General features: G+C 50.8%; 1 protein-coding gene across 1 annotated transcript in view; it reads right to left on the reverse strand.

The window, feature by feature from the left end:
- The window catches only part of NR3C1 (nuclear receptor subfamily 3 group C member 1), a 61022-nt gene extending 44798 nt beyond the window's left edge, over positions 1-16224 (reverse strand). The window contains exons 1-2 of the mRNA XM_063169112.1: positions 16131-16224; positions 13143-14331 (exon numbers count right to left, since the gene is read on the reverse strand). Coding sequence (XP_063025182.1) covers positions 13143-14317 — 1175 coding nt within the window. The 5' untranslated portion in view covers positions 14318-14331; positions 16131-16224. The remainder of the gene's footprint in view (positions 1-13142; positions 14332-16130) is intronic.
- Between the last annotated feature and the right edge of the window lie 611 nt (positions 16225-16835).

A 16835-nucleotide genomic window follows, 5' to 3' on the forward strand; every position in this document is an offset into this window, starting at 1 on the left:
CAGCTCAGACACCTGCAGAAAGAGGAAAGGAATAACGTTCTGCAGATCTTCCGTGAACGGAAAATAACAGCAACAAGCCAGCAGGTTTGCTTAGAGCAGCTCCAAAGAGTCCAAAGGAACTCAAGAGACAGGCTGTGAGAGGAAGCATCTCAGGTGGTCCAGGGCAGGGAGAACAGTGGAACTGCTCTTCCTTGAGAAACTGCTCCAGCGTGCAGTGACACAGCTCTGCTCTTCCACTTCTGCGCCCCAACTGTGGCATCCTACAGCGAGGACAGCACTGCCCAAAGACTGACTTAAACCAAACAACTGCTGCTTTGGAAGTGATCTGAAAGGCTGAGCTCCAGAAGCAAGAGCAAAGCAACGTGCCCTGGAGCAGAGCAGCAGCCACGGAGGATGGAGCCATTAGCTGCCTGGTCTCACTCATGGGCACACAAAGGTCTCCAAAGCACAGGCTGGAGAAGCAGTGATTGTCATTTTGTCATTTTAACACAACGCCTCCCAGGCAGCGTCTCACCGCCAGCTTGTTTGTATTACTGCTAATTTTCACATGTTGTGCGAGGCTCAGTCCAAGCAATTAATGCTCTGCAGTATCTGCACGATGACTTTCTACTGGAAAGAATTAGAAACCCCCTCAGGGCAGAAATAGGCAAAGGATTCCCAACACCATTCCCCGCTCCGGCATCGAGAACAGCTTTATTCACTGAAACTACAATTCTGGGAAAACGGTTGAGATTCATCATCACCCTGGGAAATGTGCAGCAGAAACACAATGTACTGCACACACGGGGTGTCTGAGGAGGGATGTGCGCCCTGGCATCCCCAGCCCTGCCCTGCAGACCCCAGCACAGCCAAAGCAGGGGCAGCTTCTCCAGCAGCTCACCTCTCACCTTGGAAACCCCCTCAAATTTTATTTTTTAATTAATTTTATGCACCCTGAAACCAGGAGGCTGAACTACCACAGCACACTGTTAACACAGCAGCAACACACATAATTACCTTCCCTGGGAAAGAATGATTGGAGAGAGGAGAGCACCGAGCTCTATCCTTGGCAGTTAGAAAGTAAAGAAAAATAAACTGCTGGAATGGATAGAACACAGTCAAGTTCTCGTTTTTCTTGAACAATTAAAGCTCTCCCTTGCTGCGTTTGTACAAAATACTTTGACAGTTTACATTTCAGTTACAAATCTGTATTAATTCTATTAAATTGATATTCATTCTATTCACTACAATCTCCCTGCAGTTAAACTAGCAAAAAAATTGATTTTTGGCAAACTGGGCTCCGGCTGCTTTGGTGGCACATCCGTGGCAGCAGCACAGGAGTGAAAAGAACATTTCTCAGAGCTGGTACAGCAACCCAAAGCGTATGGGGACAACAGGGACAGCCAGGGAAACTACTGACAGCAATATGTGTGACAGAGTAACCCATCTTTATAATAGAAGATTTTAATTTCCTAGATGTCTCTGGAACGATGACTACAGCATGGAAGAAGTGAAGGATGGCTTTCAAGCCCTTAGGAATTCTCCCAGGCAGCATCTGGCAGAGCCTGTTTCCTATAATCACCTTGATTTATCTGAAATTTTAAAGACAAAATGAAGTATGAAATTTACCACATGGGGTGGGGGGAATACACAAACATGTGAATATCCCGATATCAGAAATGAGGAAAGGAAAAAGTGTTGTGCAGGAAGACATCACTATAACCACCCTGGATTTGTCACTGCCTCCTTCCAATTTGGCTGCTTATCTGGTGGCACCTGGGGACCATTTCTAAAGCACTGGAGCCAAAGCCACGCAGAGAAGTGCTCTGGGAGCCAGTCAGGAGCAGGCAGGAGGGAAGGGGCAGTGCTGGGATGGCAGCACAGCCACAGCTGCTCCTCCATCCTCCCTGGTGACAAACACCCTCATCCACCTGCACCCTGAGCTAAGGGCATCCCCAGAGGATCAGGGACAACCCAAACCCTTCCTGAGCCCCAGCTCTGAGCTCCATCCTGTGCAGGCAATGCACAGATAATACTGCCCAGGCTGCCAGCCCTGCATTTCCAGCTGCAGCTCCCTCTGCTCTGTGCTCACAGAGCTGTCCAGCCTGGCACCCAGCACCCAAAACAGCTCAGGATGAGCCAGCCCAGACCCCCCTGTGCATGCTCCCTCCCCAGCCCAGTGCTGACACACAGGGAACCACTCCCCAGCCTCACCAGGCACCCCAAATCCTGCCCAGCCCACAAAGAACTGCTGTACCAGTTCTGTGACAGCCTGGGGGGGTGTTGGGTTGGTTCTGTCATTTGAAATGGCCTCTGGCAAGGAATCATGTCAAAGACTTAAAGGAAGGAGAAAAAGCAAATCCAATCGATACAGGTGGACTGGATTTCCAGCTGACCGCCATCCTCAGGGCAGCCCAGGACACTGATGTGAGTATCCCAGTATCAGAAATGATGTGTTCCTTCCAGGAGCAAGGACAGCTCTTTCGCAAGAGCCTCCACGTGCTCCGTGACCTTACAGGTTTACAGGCTGCCCCGTGCCAAGGGCCAGAGCTGGGCCCCAACCTGTGCCCCTTGCAGGTTTACAGGCTGCCCTGAGCCAAGGGCAGAGCTGGGCTCCCAACCTGTGCCCCTTGCAGGTTTACAGGCTGCCCTGAGCCAAGGGCAGAGCTGGGCTCCCAACCCACCGTGCTGCAGCTCCTGGGCAGCTGCAGGTGCTCCATCACGGTGCTGGTTCACTGCAGACACCATCTTTGAGGGCTGGCAGCTCCTCCAGGTGTGCTGGGCAAAGCCAGCCTGGCCAGGGGATGGCTGGCACTGCACTGACCCCACAGAGCTCCCCCTGCCCAGACCCTGTGCCAGCAGCCCCACTGGGCTCTGGCCATCCCTTCCCATCCACCTCCTTCACCACCTCCCACCTGCCTGGGCTTGCAGAGCTGCCTGCCAGGTAAAAATGGGATGGTTTGGAAGTTTTTGATAAAATCTGGAACGGCAAGTTTTGCTATTCCCATGGATTTCAGGGCTTCCCTTGTTAGCCCTGTTTCATTCTGAAATTAGGACAGTTTTAAGATGTCCACGCCTTGAAGCGCCGCATGCAGGAAGCCAGTGATGGCAGCACTTCTGAATACTTGGAAAGATTCAGAGAGCCGAATGCTGCATTTCCTTTAAAGCTCTTCCTCGGTTCTGAGGCTGGGGTCAGCCAGGAATAGAAACCCAGTCACTTCCTCCTCCCCACTGGTATGCCTGAGCCTCGGCCGGGCTTTGATCTGCCACACGGAACGAGCTCAGGCACTAAAATACTAAAATAAGGGGACTCAGAAACCTCCAGATTGTTATTTAATGAAAGATCACATGTCCCAACCTTTAACGTGTTAAAAGAGTCTTTAAAGATTTATCTTTAAAGTGATAAAATAAGTCCAAGCTCATTTGTCAAACCAGTTGCTCTGGTTGGAAAGTAGCTGTCAAGTATCTCGATGACTCAGGATGTTGTCGTGCAGGCATCCTAATATTAACTGCTCCCCTCAATAAGGGCTGAAAAAGGAATGCTCTGCTACTCATAATACAGAATTCCAAGCACCCGGGTTCTTACAACACTTACATTTCACATGAGGGAGTTTCAGCACTAGATTTTTTTATCAAACCATGAACTTGCAAATCACCTGGCACTGCATGAGAACAGACTTGTCTTCTCCAGCTATGGAAACCAAGTCAGTACAGAACTTGTTAGATGGGTTTTGTTAAAAAAGAAGGTGTCAGAGAAGCTTCCTTTTCAGTTCAGAAAATGGCAGATGTGCAGGGCTTAGCAGAAACACGTGTCCAGGAAGGGCAGAACTGGTACAGCGACACGAAAATGAAACCAAGGGAACTCACACCAGAGCAGGACTCAGACCCTGCACCAGAGAACCTCCCCACAGCCAGGGTGGCCAAGGCAGCTCTCAAAGGGCTGGGCCAAAGTAGGTCAGAGAAAAAGCCTTTGCTGAAGTGTGGATTAAAGCAGCACTGCTATTCCAGCTGGGAGGGCCTATCTGTGATCCAGGATCATGGCTGCACTTTGTGCTGCTTCAAACAGCCGCATAAATTCAACCTTCTGTTTTCTTTTAACCCTAAAGCTTATCAGGATTGTTGGGTCAAAGCAAATAACCCCAAAAGCGTTCCAAGTCTCCCTTTTCCCCTAAGTGGGATTACATAACTTTTTAATCAAAAGGCAAAGATAGAAGATCATTCTCTACAAACTAATTTTAATTCATGTCTGGAAATTCCAGCAAAGCACAGAAAACAACCTGGACATGGCACTCAGTGCTCTGGGCTGGTGACAAGGGGGGACTGGGCACAGCTTGGACTCAATGGTCCAGAAGGGCCTTTCCAAGCAAAATGATTCTGTTTGGAAATGACTTTTTAATAAAAGCCAGGTCTGGGAAACCCCAAAGGTGACTCCAGTGCCATCACTGGGGTCACTGCCAATCCTTACCAACAGGCAGTACCTCCCCCAGTATGGTATTATTTCAATAAATATGTGATAAACGTGTATTATCTTACTAAAATTAAGGTGTGGAATGAAATGAAATTCCACACATCTTCAGCATCCAAAAACTATTCTGCATACGAAGTTTAAGATTTCTAATTGTTAAAGCTGTTTTAAAAGTCTGTTTTCAGATACAACTTTTTTTCACATATTGGCTAATGTGCTAATCTAGTCCCTGTTTTAACAGAACCAAGATGCAGAGTCAGTTATAAAAAAAAGTCTAATTATACCTGTATCACTCTCATATTGGGACAGCACAATTGATTTGGGAGCAATTCGTATGGAACACAAGATGAACAGAAATTCATCAGGCAAAATAAACCATCAAACATCCTAGTAGCAAAAGTAACCCACAGAAGAAAAATACAAGAGAGGAAACAACAGCCGGGTGGTAGGAAACTGAAATCCACATGCAAACTGAAATCCACATGAAACTATCAAGTCTGTCAGTTCTTTTCTTTATTTAGTTTTGGTTTTTGTTTTTGAAGTTAACAAGCCTGAAGTGCATTCTTGCACAACAAATCCACACATGTGCATGCAGAACGTGCATGTTTTCAGCACGGATTTATCCAAAACCTTGCTGATGGCTTTAGGAAGTTGTTGCAGAAAGGTAACAGAAACTCTTAGGGGAGGGAAAAAATAAGAGAAATAATATATGGGTACACAGCAATGGACAGCATGCCTGTGGATAGGTGCGCTGGTTTAAAACATCATTCTGAATTGACAGTATCTGGCCAACTGAAAAGCTGCTGAAATCCCAAATAAAACGCTGAATTTAATACATCACAGCTGTACTCACAGCCACCCTCACCCTTCATTTTTGAGCGAGACTGCTCTGAGACTCAGCTCTGTGGGCATGAGCGAGGAGCTCAGCACAGCACAGCAGCTTGGCACAGACCCCTGAGCCCAGCCCAGCCCGGATCCCCCTGCCCATCCAGCCCCCCCAGGGCCAGAGGTGCTCCCACAGGGCAGCCTGGCCCTGGCACAGCTCCCGGCCACGCTGAGCCCTCCCAGACCCCGTTACCACATCCCTCCACACCACCACACCTCGGAGCAGGTTCTCCGAGCCCTGACAGCGAAAATAAACAGCATCAGCTGCTGGTTTGTGTCACAGACTCCAGACTCCTGGCTCAGGGCAGGGCGGGCCCTGAGAAGCCCCAGAGCCCAAGTGGTGCTCTCAGAGCAGGCGGGGAGGGCAGGGGAAGGCAAGGGGACACCACGCAGGCTGAAGCCCAAAGCAAGGCCAGGTGCACACACCGCACAGCAGCCCTGTCCTTCCCAAAGGCAGCTGGGAAGGAAGAGATCCATGGAAACCCTCTGGTCACACCCGATTCACACAGCTGGAGAGGAGCTGCGCAATGCCTGCAGGACTCTCATCTAAGAGCAGAACCCCACTTTGTAACACTCTCACAGAATGTCTAACCCCAGATATCCTGTTTTCACACCCCCCTCACCACTGAGATGCAGCCAAGCTGCTGCCCACTTGTGAGCAGAGAGGTCACCCACCTTCCAGCCCCTCTCCTCCATGGGAACTGCCAGCAGACACAGGGATTCAAACATTCGGGGACAGGGACACACACCAAAACCCCCCAAATCACCCCTGCCTGCAAAGCTTCTCGTAAGGAAAGACTGAAGTCCCTGCTGCACCCAGAAGTGCACCACAAGGGATCCTCTGGGTAAGGACAATGACAGGACCCCTTCCAGGTTTCTTGGAAAAAAGAAAACCAAGCCAGGGAGCTGTGAAATCACTTCCATTATTTGCTTCTAGAATAGATGACACACTTCAATGATACTTCATGATTTGCTCCTCCTTGACTCTACAGCGCATTTCGGAGTTTCTCAAGTAGTATTTTGAGGCAAACTACTCATTTGTGCCCTCATTTCCTCATAAAAAATTCCCATCCTGAGCAACACTTGCTAACTTTAAACTCAGTTACACAAATAAAAGTAATGAGAAATAAGAAGTGTCTGAATAAAGCAAGACAAGAGTAAATGGTGCCCTGCTGCTCACAAGTTTCATATTAAATCTTGTGTGACCGTGGTGCAGAAATTTGATGATCTCCAGCTGCTTTCTGACACACAGTAACTGTACAAACATATTACAAATAGTATGAAGAATGTATTACTGTAAAATCCAATATGAAACTAGTTTTCTTTACTAAATTACAGTAGCAGTGAACTGAATTCAAGAAAGACATGATCATTATTTTAGAATTCCTTCCCCAACAGTACTTTTGCATTTGCAATGTCACAAAACCCAACATATTTAATCAAAAAGGGGAACTTGTGTATGATATTGCATCCCCACAGCAAGTATCAGCAGTCTGTGGGGTATTAATTTCCAATTAATCAGGATTGTCATTTTCTAGGAAGATTTAGCACAGACTGGCAGCTCCACAGGTAGAGCTGGAGCCTGGAGGTTTAATGGTGACCCACTGGCACTGGCTGGATTGAAATACACTGGGCTGGTACAGAAACATTCTCCACACACCATGTCAGGATGACTTCTGAAGAGCACAACTTCCTCCAGAAACCCAGACAATTGTGGTGATTATTGATTTAAGGCACCAGGCTACAGAACTCTACATGATATCCTGGGTAAGTAACACCGTGTCCTGGAGTCTAAAGCAGGGAGAAATCCTGACCTCATGTCCATCCCCTGCACTGCAAGCCCAGCTCCAGGCTCCCTGAGCCCCAGGAGCTGCAGCTGCTCCAGCTCTGGGACACGGAGGTGACACAGCCAGCAGGCCAGGCCACGGGACAGGGAGAAAATCCCTTTCTCAGGTGTTTTGTAGTTCTATTTCAAGCAATACAGGCATGGCTTGAGCAGAGGGAGACGCTGCCTCAGCCAGGGATGGAATCCCAGCAGGAAACCCCATGGCAGAGGTTTGGGGAGCTGAGTCAGACCAGGACATGGGAGGCACAGGCACAACACCCTCTCTGGAGTGAAGGTGAAGTAAGGAGGAAAATCCCCAGATGAGACACAGTGATTGCACTGAGCTGTACCCCCAGCCCAACCCTGCACTCCTGGGAACACAGCTCCTCACACCCCAGTAAGGAGCTGGGTGCTGCACTGGTTTCACATGGGGGCAGCCCACCCCTGCTGCTTCTCCTGCCCACAGGCAGCAAGAGCTGCACGGCCAGAGCCCCCCAGCTGCCCCCAAGGCTGTGGTACCCAGCGCTCCAGCCCAAGGATGGAGCTCACTCCGTGCAGGTGACCCTCTGCTGACATCCCTCTGCAGGTGACAGCAATGCCACAGCCACAACGGTCACACCTCACAAAGGGGCAAAGAAACAGCCAGTTTTGTGTTTTGTTTTTTTCCCACAGATAGCCCAACAGAGCTGCTCTGGAGTCAGAGCCAAGACAATGAGATGGAATTATTCTTTTTTTGCGTGTGTCATCCCTTCCAGCTGTACTGGTTCACTCCTGTCCCGGGGGACGAGGCCATCCGCTGACAGCATCTGACCAGCGTTTCCAGAGGCAGCAGCATTAACTCCTGCTCTGCAGGGCCTGGGCTGGCTGAGCAAGGGCTGTGCTGCAGAAGGGCATCACTGGAGCTCACTCTCCAGGGGCTGTTACTAATGGTTATCAATGGATCTCACACTGCTCTGAATCAGCCGGAAAATCCCTGCGATGAGAACAATCATCTGTGCTCGCAACAGTGCCACACATTAATTCTTCAGCAAATAAGATTACAATCTGTGCATACTTCAGACTCTGGGAGACAAAGGCTGGGAAACCAAAGAGAGCTTAACCCAAACTGCCTGGGTTGGGTGCACAGCACTCAGCACATCCAAGTGTTCTGCCCAGAAACCACCCTGCTGCACACACACTTGTTCTGTGCTCCCGAGTTCCAAGCTGATCACTTCACAAAGGCATTTCCAGGTTCCTTTCCCTACACCAGAGGTGATGCTCAGTTATTTTAACAGCACAAACCCAAGGTAATTGTAACTACAGCTCTACAAAGCTTTTCCCATCGCCTGTAACTTGGATTGAAAACGGGATTTTATTGGGATGGTGTTTTCCCCCAGACTGATGCCATGGGGACTGTTTGCAGAACGCACACACAACACTACAGCAGCACCTTGGGGTGGGAGAGCAGCTTGGGCTGGCTCCAACCACCCCAAAAATGAATGCCAGTCCAAAGAGGACTTGGGAATCTTTTACAGTGCAGAAATAATTCCAGCTTGCAGTTACATATACACACAGAATATGCACCACTTGCTCACTTCCAAAATGAGCAGCAATAAGGGAAGAAGGGAAATTTGCTTCCCCCAAGATAAATTGCTCTCACTGTAAAAGTAATCTTTAGCATGGTAAATATACAATGTAGGAGTTGGATAATACCTGTATTTCACATTTCTGGGAAGATTCGTGAGTGGGACTCATTCAACCACAGCTTTGCCTTCACTGGCAGCAGGAGAGCACAAGGGTTTAACCATAGAGATAAATTAAAAAAAATTGTATGGATAACAAAAATAAGGTTGCTTTATAAGCCAGAATTAAGTTTAAAACAAAGATCATTGTCAGGAGAACTAAATTTGCAGAAGTTAACCACTTGCACTGGACTTACAGCAACCTCCTTGGCTATGAGCCTGGCGGAATGATCAGCCAAAACTGGGAAAAGTGGATTACATCTCACATGACCTCTCATTTATCTAGTTACCTTTCCACAGCACCTTAGAGCACATTCTGCAGGACATTCCTGATCCACCCCTTTCTGCCAAAACAACTGGATTTTTCACCATGTGCTTCCCGAGCACAGTATTGCATTAAGCTGACAAATCACAACACAGCCCGCTGGAACCCCGAGCACTCCAAACACCACGCCTGGGTTTTCTATCACAGCAGAACGATGAAAAAAGCCCCGATTGCGGATGTCCCATACATTATCCCGTGCTGAGTCAGGCAGCACTGAGAGCCCTGCAGCCAGCCCTGCCAAGCCACCGGCCTTGGCCAGCAGCCGAGGGAAACAAAGCGGCAAGACAAACGGACAAGTGACCTTTACCACTGCTGGCAACAACCATGGCCTTCCCTTCCTTCCCACAGCACCTGAGCCCAAGAAGAAGCCCAGCTAAAGAGCCAGGGGTAGAAGGGTAACTTCTGGAAGCAAGGCTTTGGACTGGGACCGACCAGAGAAACTTCTCCTTCCAGACTCTCCTCCTCTTTAATGGCTTCTCTCAGCTCTTGCCCTTTCTTAAACTTCCTTAATGATCCTTATCCCCCACAAGCTTAAGTACTAGGAACAATTTCAACTGTAATAAGAGAAGCCATAACACTGCCAGTGGGGCCCAGTTTCTGTGAATTCTGGCTGTGGGAGCAAACCCTGCACTGCTGGGCTGCTTCTCAGCATCCTTCACTCCCCCCACAACAAGCCACATCTCCAGGAAGTCAGAGCAATAGGAGCTGAGGGAAGGATTTAATGTATATACCATGCAAGAGCCCCACGAGTGTGCGTTGCTAAAACCATTTCCATGAAATGGAACGGTTTTCCCTGGGTTTGTGCAATAAATCACAGCAACATCCCATCGCAGACAGACGCCAGCAAACCCTCCAGCTCCTCAGAGAAGCGCTGCAGCACGATCTGCTCCTCTTCCAGCTGCTGTCTCACTGCCATTGAGGACAATCTAAGGTAAAATGTCTGTTATCCTACTTCTTCCTCCCCTTTATTCTGTCCACCCTCTTCATGGGCTGCGCTGCTCAGAGGGGAGACCCTGAGGGATCCCAGGCAAAGCCGTCCTGCTGGCCAGAGCCTCCCTGCTGCTCAGAGCTGGAGCCAGAGGAGCTGCAGCTCAGAGCTTCACTGCTCAGCACAAGCCCCAGCTGGCTCTTCCACCGACAGCAGCCTATTGATTATTGCCAATTCACTGCCATCAATCAAACTCCTGAAGTTTGCGTTCTGCTCGTTAACTTCCGGATCCCTCCTGCAGTTCACTGCAATCGACTGGTTTGCTTGGGCCTGATCATCACTTGTCTCATTAAAGCCAGCGTGCTGGGCTACCTGGAGGAGCAGAACCGCTCAGAAATGGCATGACATCAGTTCCAGCCTGGGTGGACAGAAAACAACATTCCAGGTTTCGCACTAAACAGGCAGATTAAATACAGCCTGAGCACCAGGGCTGAACTGCAGCCTTTCTTCCCCTATGTTCAGTCCACAATTAATATGTTATTAGTAGACAAATAATTCTACAAACACCAGAAAGTACTTCCTCCTGGAAACTGAAGCTTCTCAAAATCCCAGCCTCCACCTCTCACATTTAGTACCTAAAAAAAAACAGACCACGGGAACCTGGCAAGAGAGTCCTTCCTTTGTTTCTAAAACAAATGCCAATTTTGTTAAGCCTTCTGCAAGAAAAACAAACAAATCCACAATACATCACCTTAAACTAACCCAGTTTAGACCAAATATTTCTGGCAAGGTTCAAGAAGAAAAAAAATTCCTGCTTCAAACCCAAGGCTCATTAATACCTCAAACACTGTAAAAGGAAGATGGACTTGCCTGAATGTTATAGAACAAAAATAATAAAGCAAACCCAAACAATGCTGTTTTTAGAAATGGACTTCATAGTTGAAGTGTATAAAAATCCTTGGGAAGTAAGAACAGCTTCCACAAACTTGTGAATAATGCATTTTTATGCAAAGCTCAGCTAGGAGCCACCTCGAAATTCTTTACACATTCCATAAAGAAAAAAAAATAAAAAGGCATTATCTTACAGCAAAAAGGAAGCAATAAAATGTAAGATGACCTTGCAGGAAGCAAGAACGTCAGTGCTGAAGCCCCAGCATGGATAACCCTGGGCAGAGGAGGAGGCAGCTGGTGCTGGGATGCTCCAGGACGGTCCCTGCACTGCCCCAAACTGCTCCAGAGAGCCCAAAACATCTCCCCCTGCTCTCCCCATCCCTCCAGGACAGCTCTGCCACGCTCACAGCCCGGAGGATCTGCCCATCCCTCCAGGATCACACACAGGACACGCTGCTGAACCCCAGGGCTGGGCACACATGTCCTGTCACCCACGCCAGGGCACAGGGCTCTGCCCACACAGCCCTGCACAGCACAGCCGGGCAGCACCTCCTCGGATTTACCCTCACTAGTGACATTTCCATCACCTCGGGGGAACCTGCTTATTTAAACTGTCCCTGAAAGCCTCCTCCCCAGAGCAGAGACATTTCTTGCTTTGACACAAAGTTTATGATTATCATTAAAGATACAGTGAGAACAGAGGAAATAAACTCAAAAAAACGCCCACGAAACAAACTGAACACAACACGGAATCGGACAAATTATGCAAAAGGTTAGCAAAAAGCTTTTCTAGTTTGTTGAAATAAATGGTGAGACACGCTCAATATTCACGTATCAAAGTGGAGTCCAATCACAGATTGTGATTTTCTTTTCTGGATCTCTTACATTAGAAATTTAAATACTTTAAAGAAAAAAAACCCAAAACTTTGAACACTCCAAAGAAAAAAGAAAACACTTACAACAGAAATCAAAACCTATAAAAGAAACTGAGAATGAAAGCAAGCTAGAAGTTGTCTTCCTGAAACAAAGAAGGAATCCTCGCACACTTCATTCCAGCCATGGGAAAATGGAGCAAACATCGCGCAGGGAGAGCCCTGGGACTGGCGGAACACCCTGGGGAGTGGATGGTCAGCAGAGCAGCAAAACCCACAACGTTAAACCAGATCCTGCATGAAAAGCCTACAAAGGCCAGGTTTCTGTATAGGCACTTACAGGGCCATTTTCTAACAAATCCCCCTCTTCTGTGGCAGCCACACGCTGCCCGTGCAGAGTTGTTGAGCACAGAGCAGCTGAGGGAGACACACAGCTGGGTGTTCCCCTGGAACCAGAACCATTCCAGCAGCACACCTATCCCAGAGCTGTCCCAGAACTGTCCCAGAGCTGCTCCTCCAGCAGCGCTCCCCTGCAACAGCTGCACCTCTGCATTACTGCAGGAAACACACCCACCAAGGCACCGGCCGCAGGTAGGACCCAGCTCCCCACACCCCTCCTGCCGTTCCACTTGGAGTTAAATTCCAGCTCTGTTTAAGCCCGACTGCAAATACTCTTATCTCTTTAAAGGCAGTTATTGAACAAGCTGCTGAGTATTCCCCACTCGGAATCTTCTTGTCCATGTAAGGTAAATGCCTTACATTTAAGCACAGCAAAAACTTGAGTTCAGCTTAAATGTAATTCTAGAAATTTACCCAGCAACCAAGTTATTTTTGTGCATAACATTTAAGTAATGCTAGGAAAGAAAAAAAGCCCACAGTGATTGATCCTCTGACCCCTGGGAACGAAGGGGCTTTTGTATACATTTAAATACTTCCTCCCATACTGCCTGTGTACGGATCCTGCTACCACATACTCGATTCTCCCTCTAGGCTGTATCTTGGAAGTTTTATTTTTATTTATTTACTTTTTAGACCATGCCAGCTCCCCTCAAGTTTTCTTCCCTTTAATACCAATAATTAAGTAGTTGCCTAAAGCTGATGTACTGTGGGATAAACACTCCCCAGTGATTTCTGATCATCCACACATACCAAATGGAAAAGGAAAAAAAGCCCAGGCAACAAACCAGCATGCATGGAGCTGTGCTAAACACGCTTGTAGCGTTTTAATAAAGAGCAACACAAACTAATTACCTTGAATAGCCATTAGAGAAAGCAGGTCTGCCAGAGAGGTTGAGCGTTCCCAGTGGAGCCAATGCCTCGTCCCCTGATCCCTGGCACCTATTCCAATTTTCTGACCCGGCAGGAAGAGATGGAATGATATTAAAAATTGGTTTCTGATCCTGCTGCTGAGAGAGCGATGCAGTATTTAAATCATAGTGGTACATCTGTCCCCCAGAGGTGCTGACACCGTGGATGGAGATGGCCGAGACTTTCGTACCCAGCAGGTTCGACCCGGAGAAGTTGGCCTGGCAGTAAAGCGGGCCCATGTTTTCCTGCTTGATGCCGGGAGTACACAGTTCGATGAAGTCTTCCTTTTCTGTTTTCACTTGAGGCATTGGCATTTTGGAACTGGGTAAAAGGTCACCACGGTCATTAATTTTAGGTTTAGTGTCAGATAAAAGAGGAGGCTTGCAGTCTTCGCCGAGACTTCCTTCCAGGAGAAAGGCGTCGTCCGCGGATATGGGGGACAGCAAGCCGCCGTCGTCGAGCAACGGGTCCAGCCGCCACGGGCTCCCGTTGGGCTCCTTGCCCGGCGACACCGGCGGCAATTCCAAATCCTGGAGGATATCCAGGGTGCTTTGGTCTTCAGAGAACAACTTCAAGTTGCCGCCATTCGAGCCCACCTGGCCTTGGACCGCAGCTCCCAACTCCGCGGGGACGCTGCGCCCGGCCATGCCTGGGAAATCCGGCTCGAGCGGCACCTCAGAGGACGCGGTTCCCTTGGCGTCCTCGGCCAGGCCCGAGGACTTGTTCAAGCTCGCAATACTTTCCTCCAGGAGCCTCAAGTCCGTGTCTCCAGAAGAGACGCCGATTTGGCCCTGGTGCGGAAATCCAAGGTCGTTTCCCATCACTTTTGCGTCTGTTTCACCCATGTACAGTCCCATCGAGAGCGACACTGCCTTGGAAAGGTCTGGCGGAGGCACATTGTTTCCTAATCCTTTTGGAAAGTCAGCCAAAGCAGGTTGCTGACTGGAATCTGACTGAGAAGATGCAGGGAGAGGAGATGTAGACACAGGGGCTTGGACAGTAGCTCCACCCCTGAAGGGTGGATGGAAGTCCATCACGATCCCTCCTTTGGTACTGATGAGTGCATTTTTCCTGGTTTCATCTTGATCCAACGGGTTAAGCAATTCTTTGGAATCCATTACTTTACCATTAACTATAAAAAGATGAGAAGCAGTCAAAGTCAGCACAGCAAGGACACATTAATAAAAGCTTTAAAATGAAAAGTCTAAATCCTTTGCCTAGCAAACCTGGCTCAGCTGCTCTGAGAGCAAAGGCACGGCACACCACGCTCTGGGCTGACACATGCCATGTCTCTCAGACACACTGCACTTGTTTTCAGGGGGTTTTAGGTTTTGGTTTCTGTCTAGTGAGGAGGAACTTTGTATTTTAAAGCTTTGCTAAACCTGGAGGAAGGGGTAAGTCTGCCTGCACACAACTTGGAATCAAGCTACAGCACGTGACATCTGTGCACACACTCTCCAGCTCTGTCACCCATCCCAGCACTAAGGAAGTGTAAGAATTGTTAAAGGACCCAGTTTACAAATTTTGCCAAGTAAATTTCTCTGATACGTAACTACAGCTTGAGCAGGGGAAAAGGACATTTGCCACCTTTCCAAGGCAGCTCTCCCCTTGCAGAGCAGGTCTGGAGCTCCCAGAGGTGGCACCTCTGTGGTTTGGCATTCCCCAGGACTCAACCTCCCCACCACAAAACACAGCGTTTGCCACCTTTGCACGGGTTCAGTCTTAAAAAGGAACCCACCTACCTCGCAGTAAACCCCGCATAATTCTTTAAATACATCTCAAATTTATAAATAAAATCTAGCTAAAAATAAAGCAGGATTTATATTAGCTTACAGCACCCTACCCGTTCACTGCTGCTCTCCAAACACACCCGACGCTGAAAACAAACCTCGTAAGTTTCAGATGTTTGTATTTGCTACATGGTTGTTGGTTTTGTTTTCGTTTTTCTTTTTTTTTCAGCGGAGAGCATAAATATTTGGAGAAATACTGTAAATTCTTGGGCAAACTTCCGACACGGTGTCCGGCCTTGCCCCGGCAGCGCCCAGCCCGCACTGCCGCAGTCCGGGGGGCACTGCCAGCCTGTCCCCTCCCGCCGGGCACCGCCACAGCCGCGGCCCCGCCGCTATTTCTGTGCGCAAAGTTAAGGCTGCGAGCGGCAAAAAGGCCCCACGTGGAAAACCTTAAGGTGGCCCGGGCGAGCTGGTGCCGGGCGGGAGCGGCGGAGCGCCGGGAGCTCCGGGCAGCGGGGCCGCGGGTCCCGTCCGCGCTGCCCGGCGAGCGCAGCCCCAGAGCCGCAGCCCGGAGCGCGGCCCGCGGGGCACCCGAACCGCCGCTGCTTAAGGTGGACACCCCACAGCGACCGGAAAAAACACAGAAAACACAAGAATACCTCCAGCGCTGCCTTCTTCCTTTTTTACACGGAGGGGAGGGAAAAGGTAGTTATTTCATTTGACAATTCCCCCAACGCCCCAAAAAAAACAAGGCAGCGAATCATCCAGCGTAGGAAACGTGTCAAAAATCAGCTGCGAGAGTCTGCCCAAGGGCGGAAAACGCTGCAAATACTTAAAACCGCCGGATTGCAATAAAATCGCCTTTGCAAAGTACAGTTTTCAGAGAAATGTGTCGGGACCTGTTGAGCCGTCTCCTGGCACACCCACTCCAGCAGCAGCAGCCCCGCGCGGGGCTCGGCCGCGCTCCCCGCCCGCGCCCCCCGCTCCCCCGGGACACGGACACCGGGGGCCCGGCCCGGGGGTCCCCGCGCCCCGCCGGGGCGGCCCCGCCGCCGCTCCCGCTGCCGTCCCGCCCGGAGCTCCTCTGGGGGCGGCTCGGCCCGGCTCCCCCCGCCCCGGGCATTCCTGCGGGCACCGCCGCAACCCCCCTGGCAAGTTCCCGGGGGGAAGCGCAGCCCCGCGGGACCCCCGCCGCCCTTACCTCGTCCGGGGGAGGGCGCTGGGGCTCCTTCAGCCGCCCACGGCCATGGCGCCCCGCGGCGGGGGCGGCAGCCGGCTGGGGGGGGTCAACAGCCGCCCCTCGGGGCCGCGGCGGCGGCAGCACCGCTCCCCCCGCCGCCGCTGATGCCGCTCCGGCCGCTGCCGCCGCTCCTCCCGCGGGCCCCAGACCCTGACCCGTCCCCGCCCGCCGCCGCGGCGCCCCCTCCGTTAATTAGCGCTAATTGCCTTGGCGGACCTCGCCCCCCCTCGCTCCCCGCCCCGTCCCTCCGCCGGGCAGCGCCGCGCTCGGCGGTTCTGCCCCCGCCACAAAATGGAGGACGGCGGCGGCCGCCTCCTCCCCGTCCCCTCCCTCTCTCCCTCCCTCCCTCCGCCTCCCCGACGTGGAGAGGGAGTGGAGACAGCGGCTCGGCGAGGGGCGGCCGCGGCCGGAGCTGCTCCGCGCCCCGGCTCGCCTCGGCTCTGCTGTGCCGTGCCCAGCCCCGCTCCGGCCCCGCCGCCGCCGCCCGGCTCCGGGGCAGCCCCAGCCGAGGGCGAACGGTGCGACCTGTTGGCCGAGACGGGAAAGTGCAGCCGGGCCCGGCCCCGAGCGGGCACAGCGGAGCGGGCACGACAGGGCAGAGCTGGGTAGGACAGAGTGGACAGGGCTGGGCAGAATGGGGCAGGACACAGCAGAGCGGGGCAAGAG

Source organism: Melospiza melodia, chromosome 14 (assembly GCF_035770615.1).
Source record: "Melospiza melodia melodia isolate bMelMel2 chromosome 14, bMelMel2.pri, whole genome shotgun sequence".
Lineage (NCBI taxonomy): Eukaryota > Metazoa > Chordata > Aves > Passeriformes > Passerellidae > Melospiza > Melospiza melodia.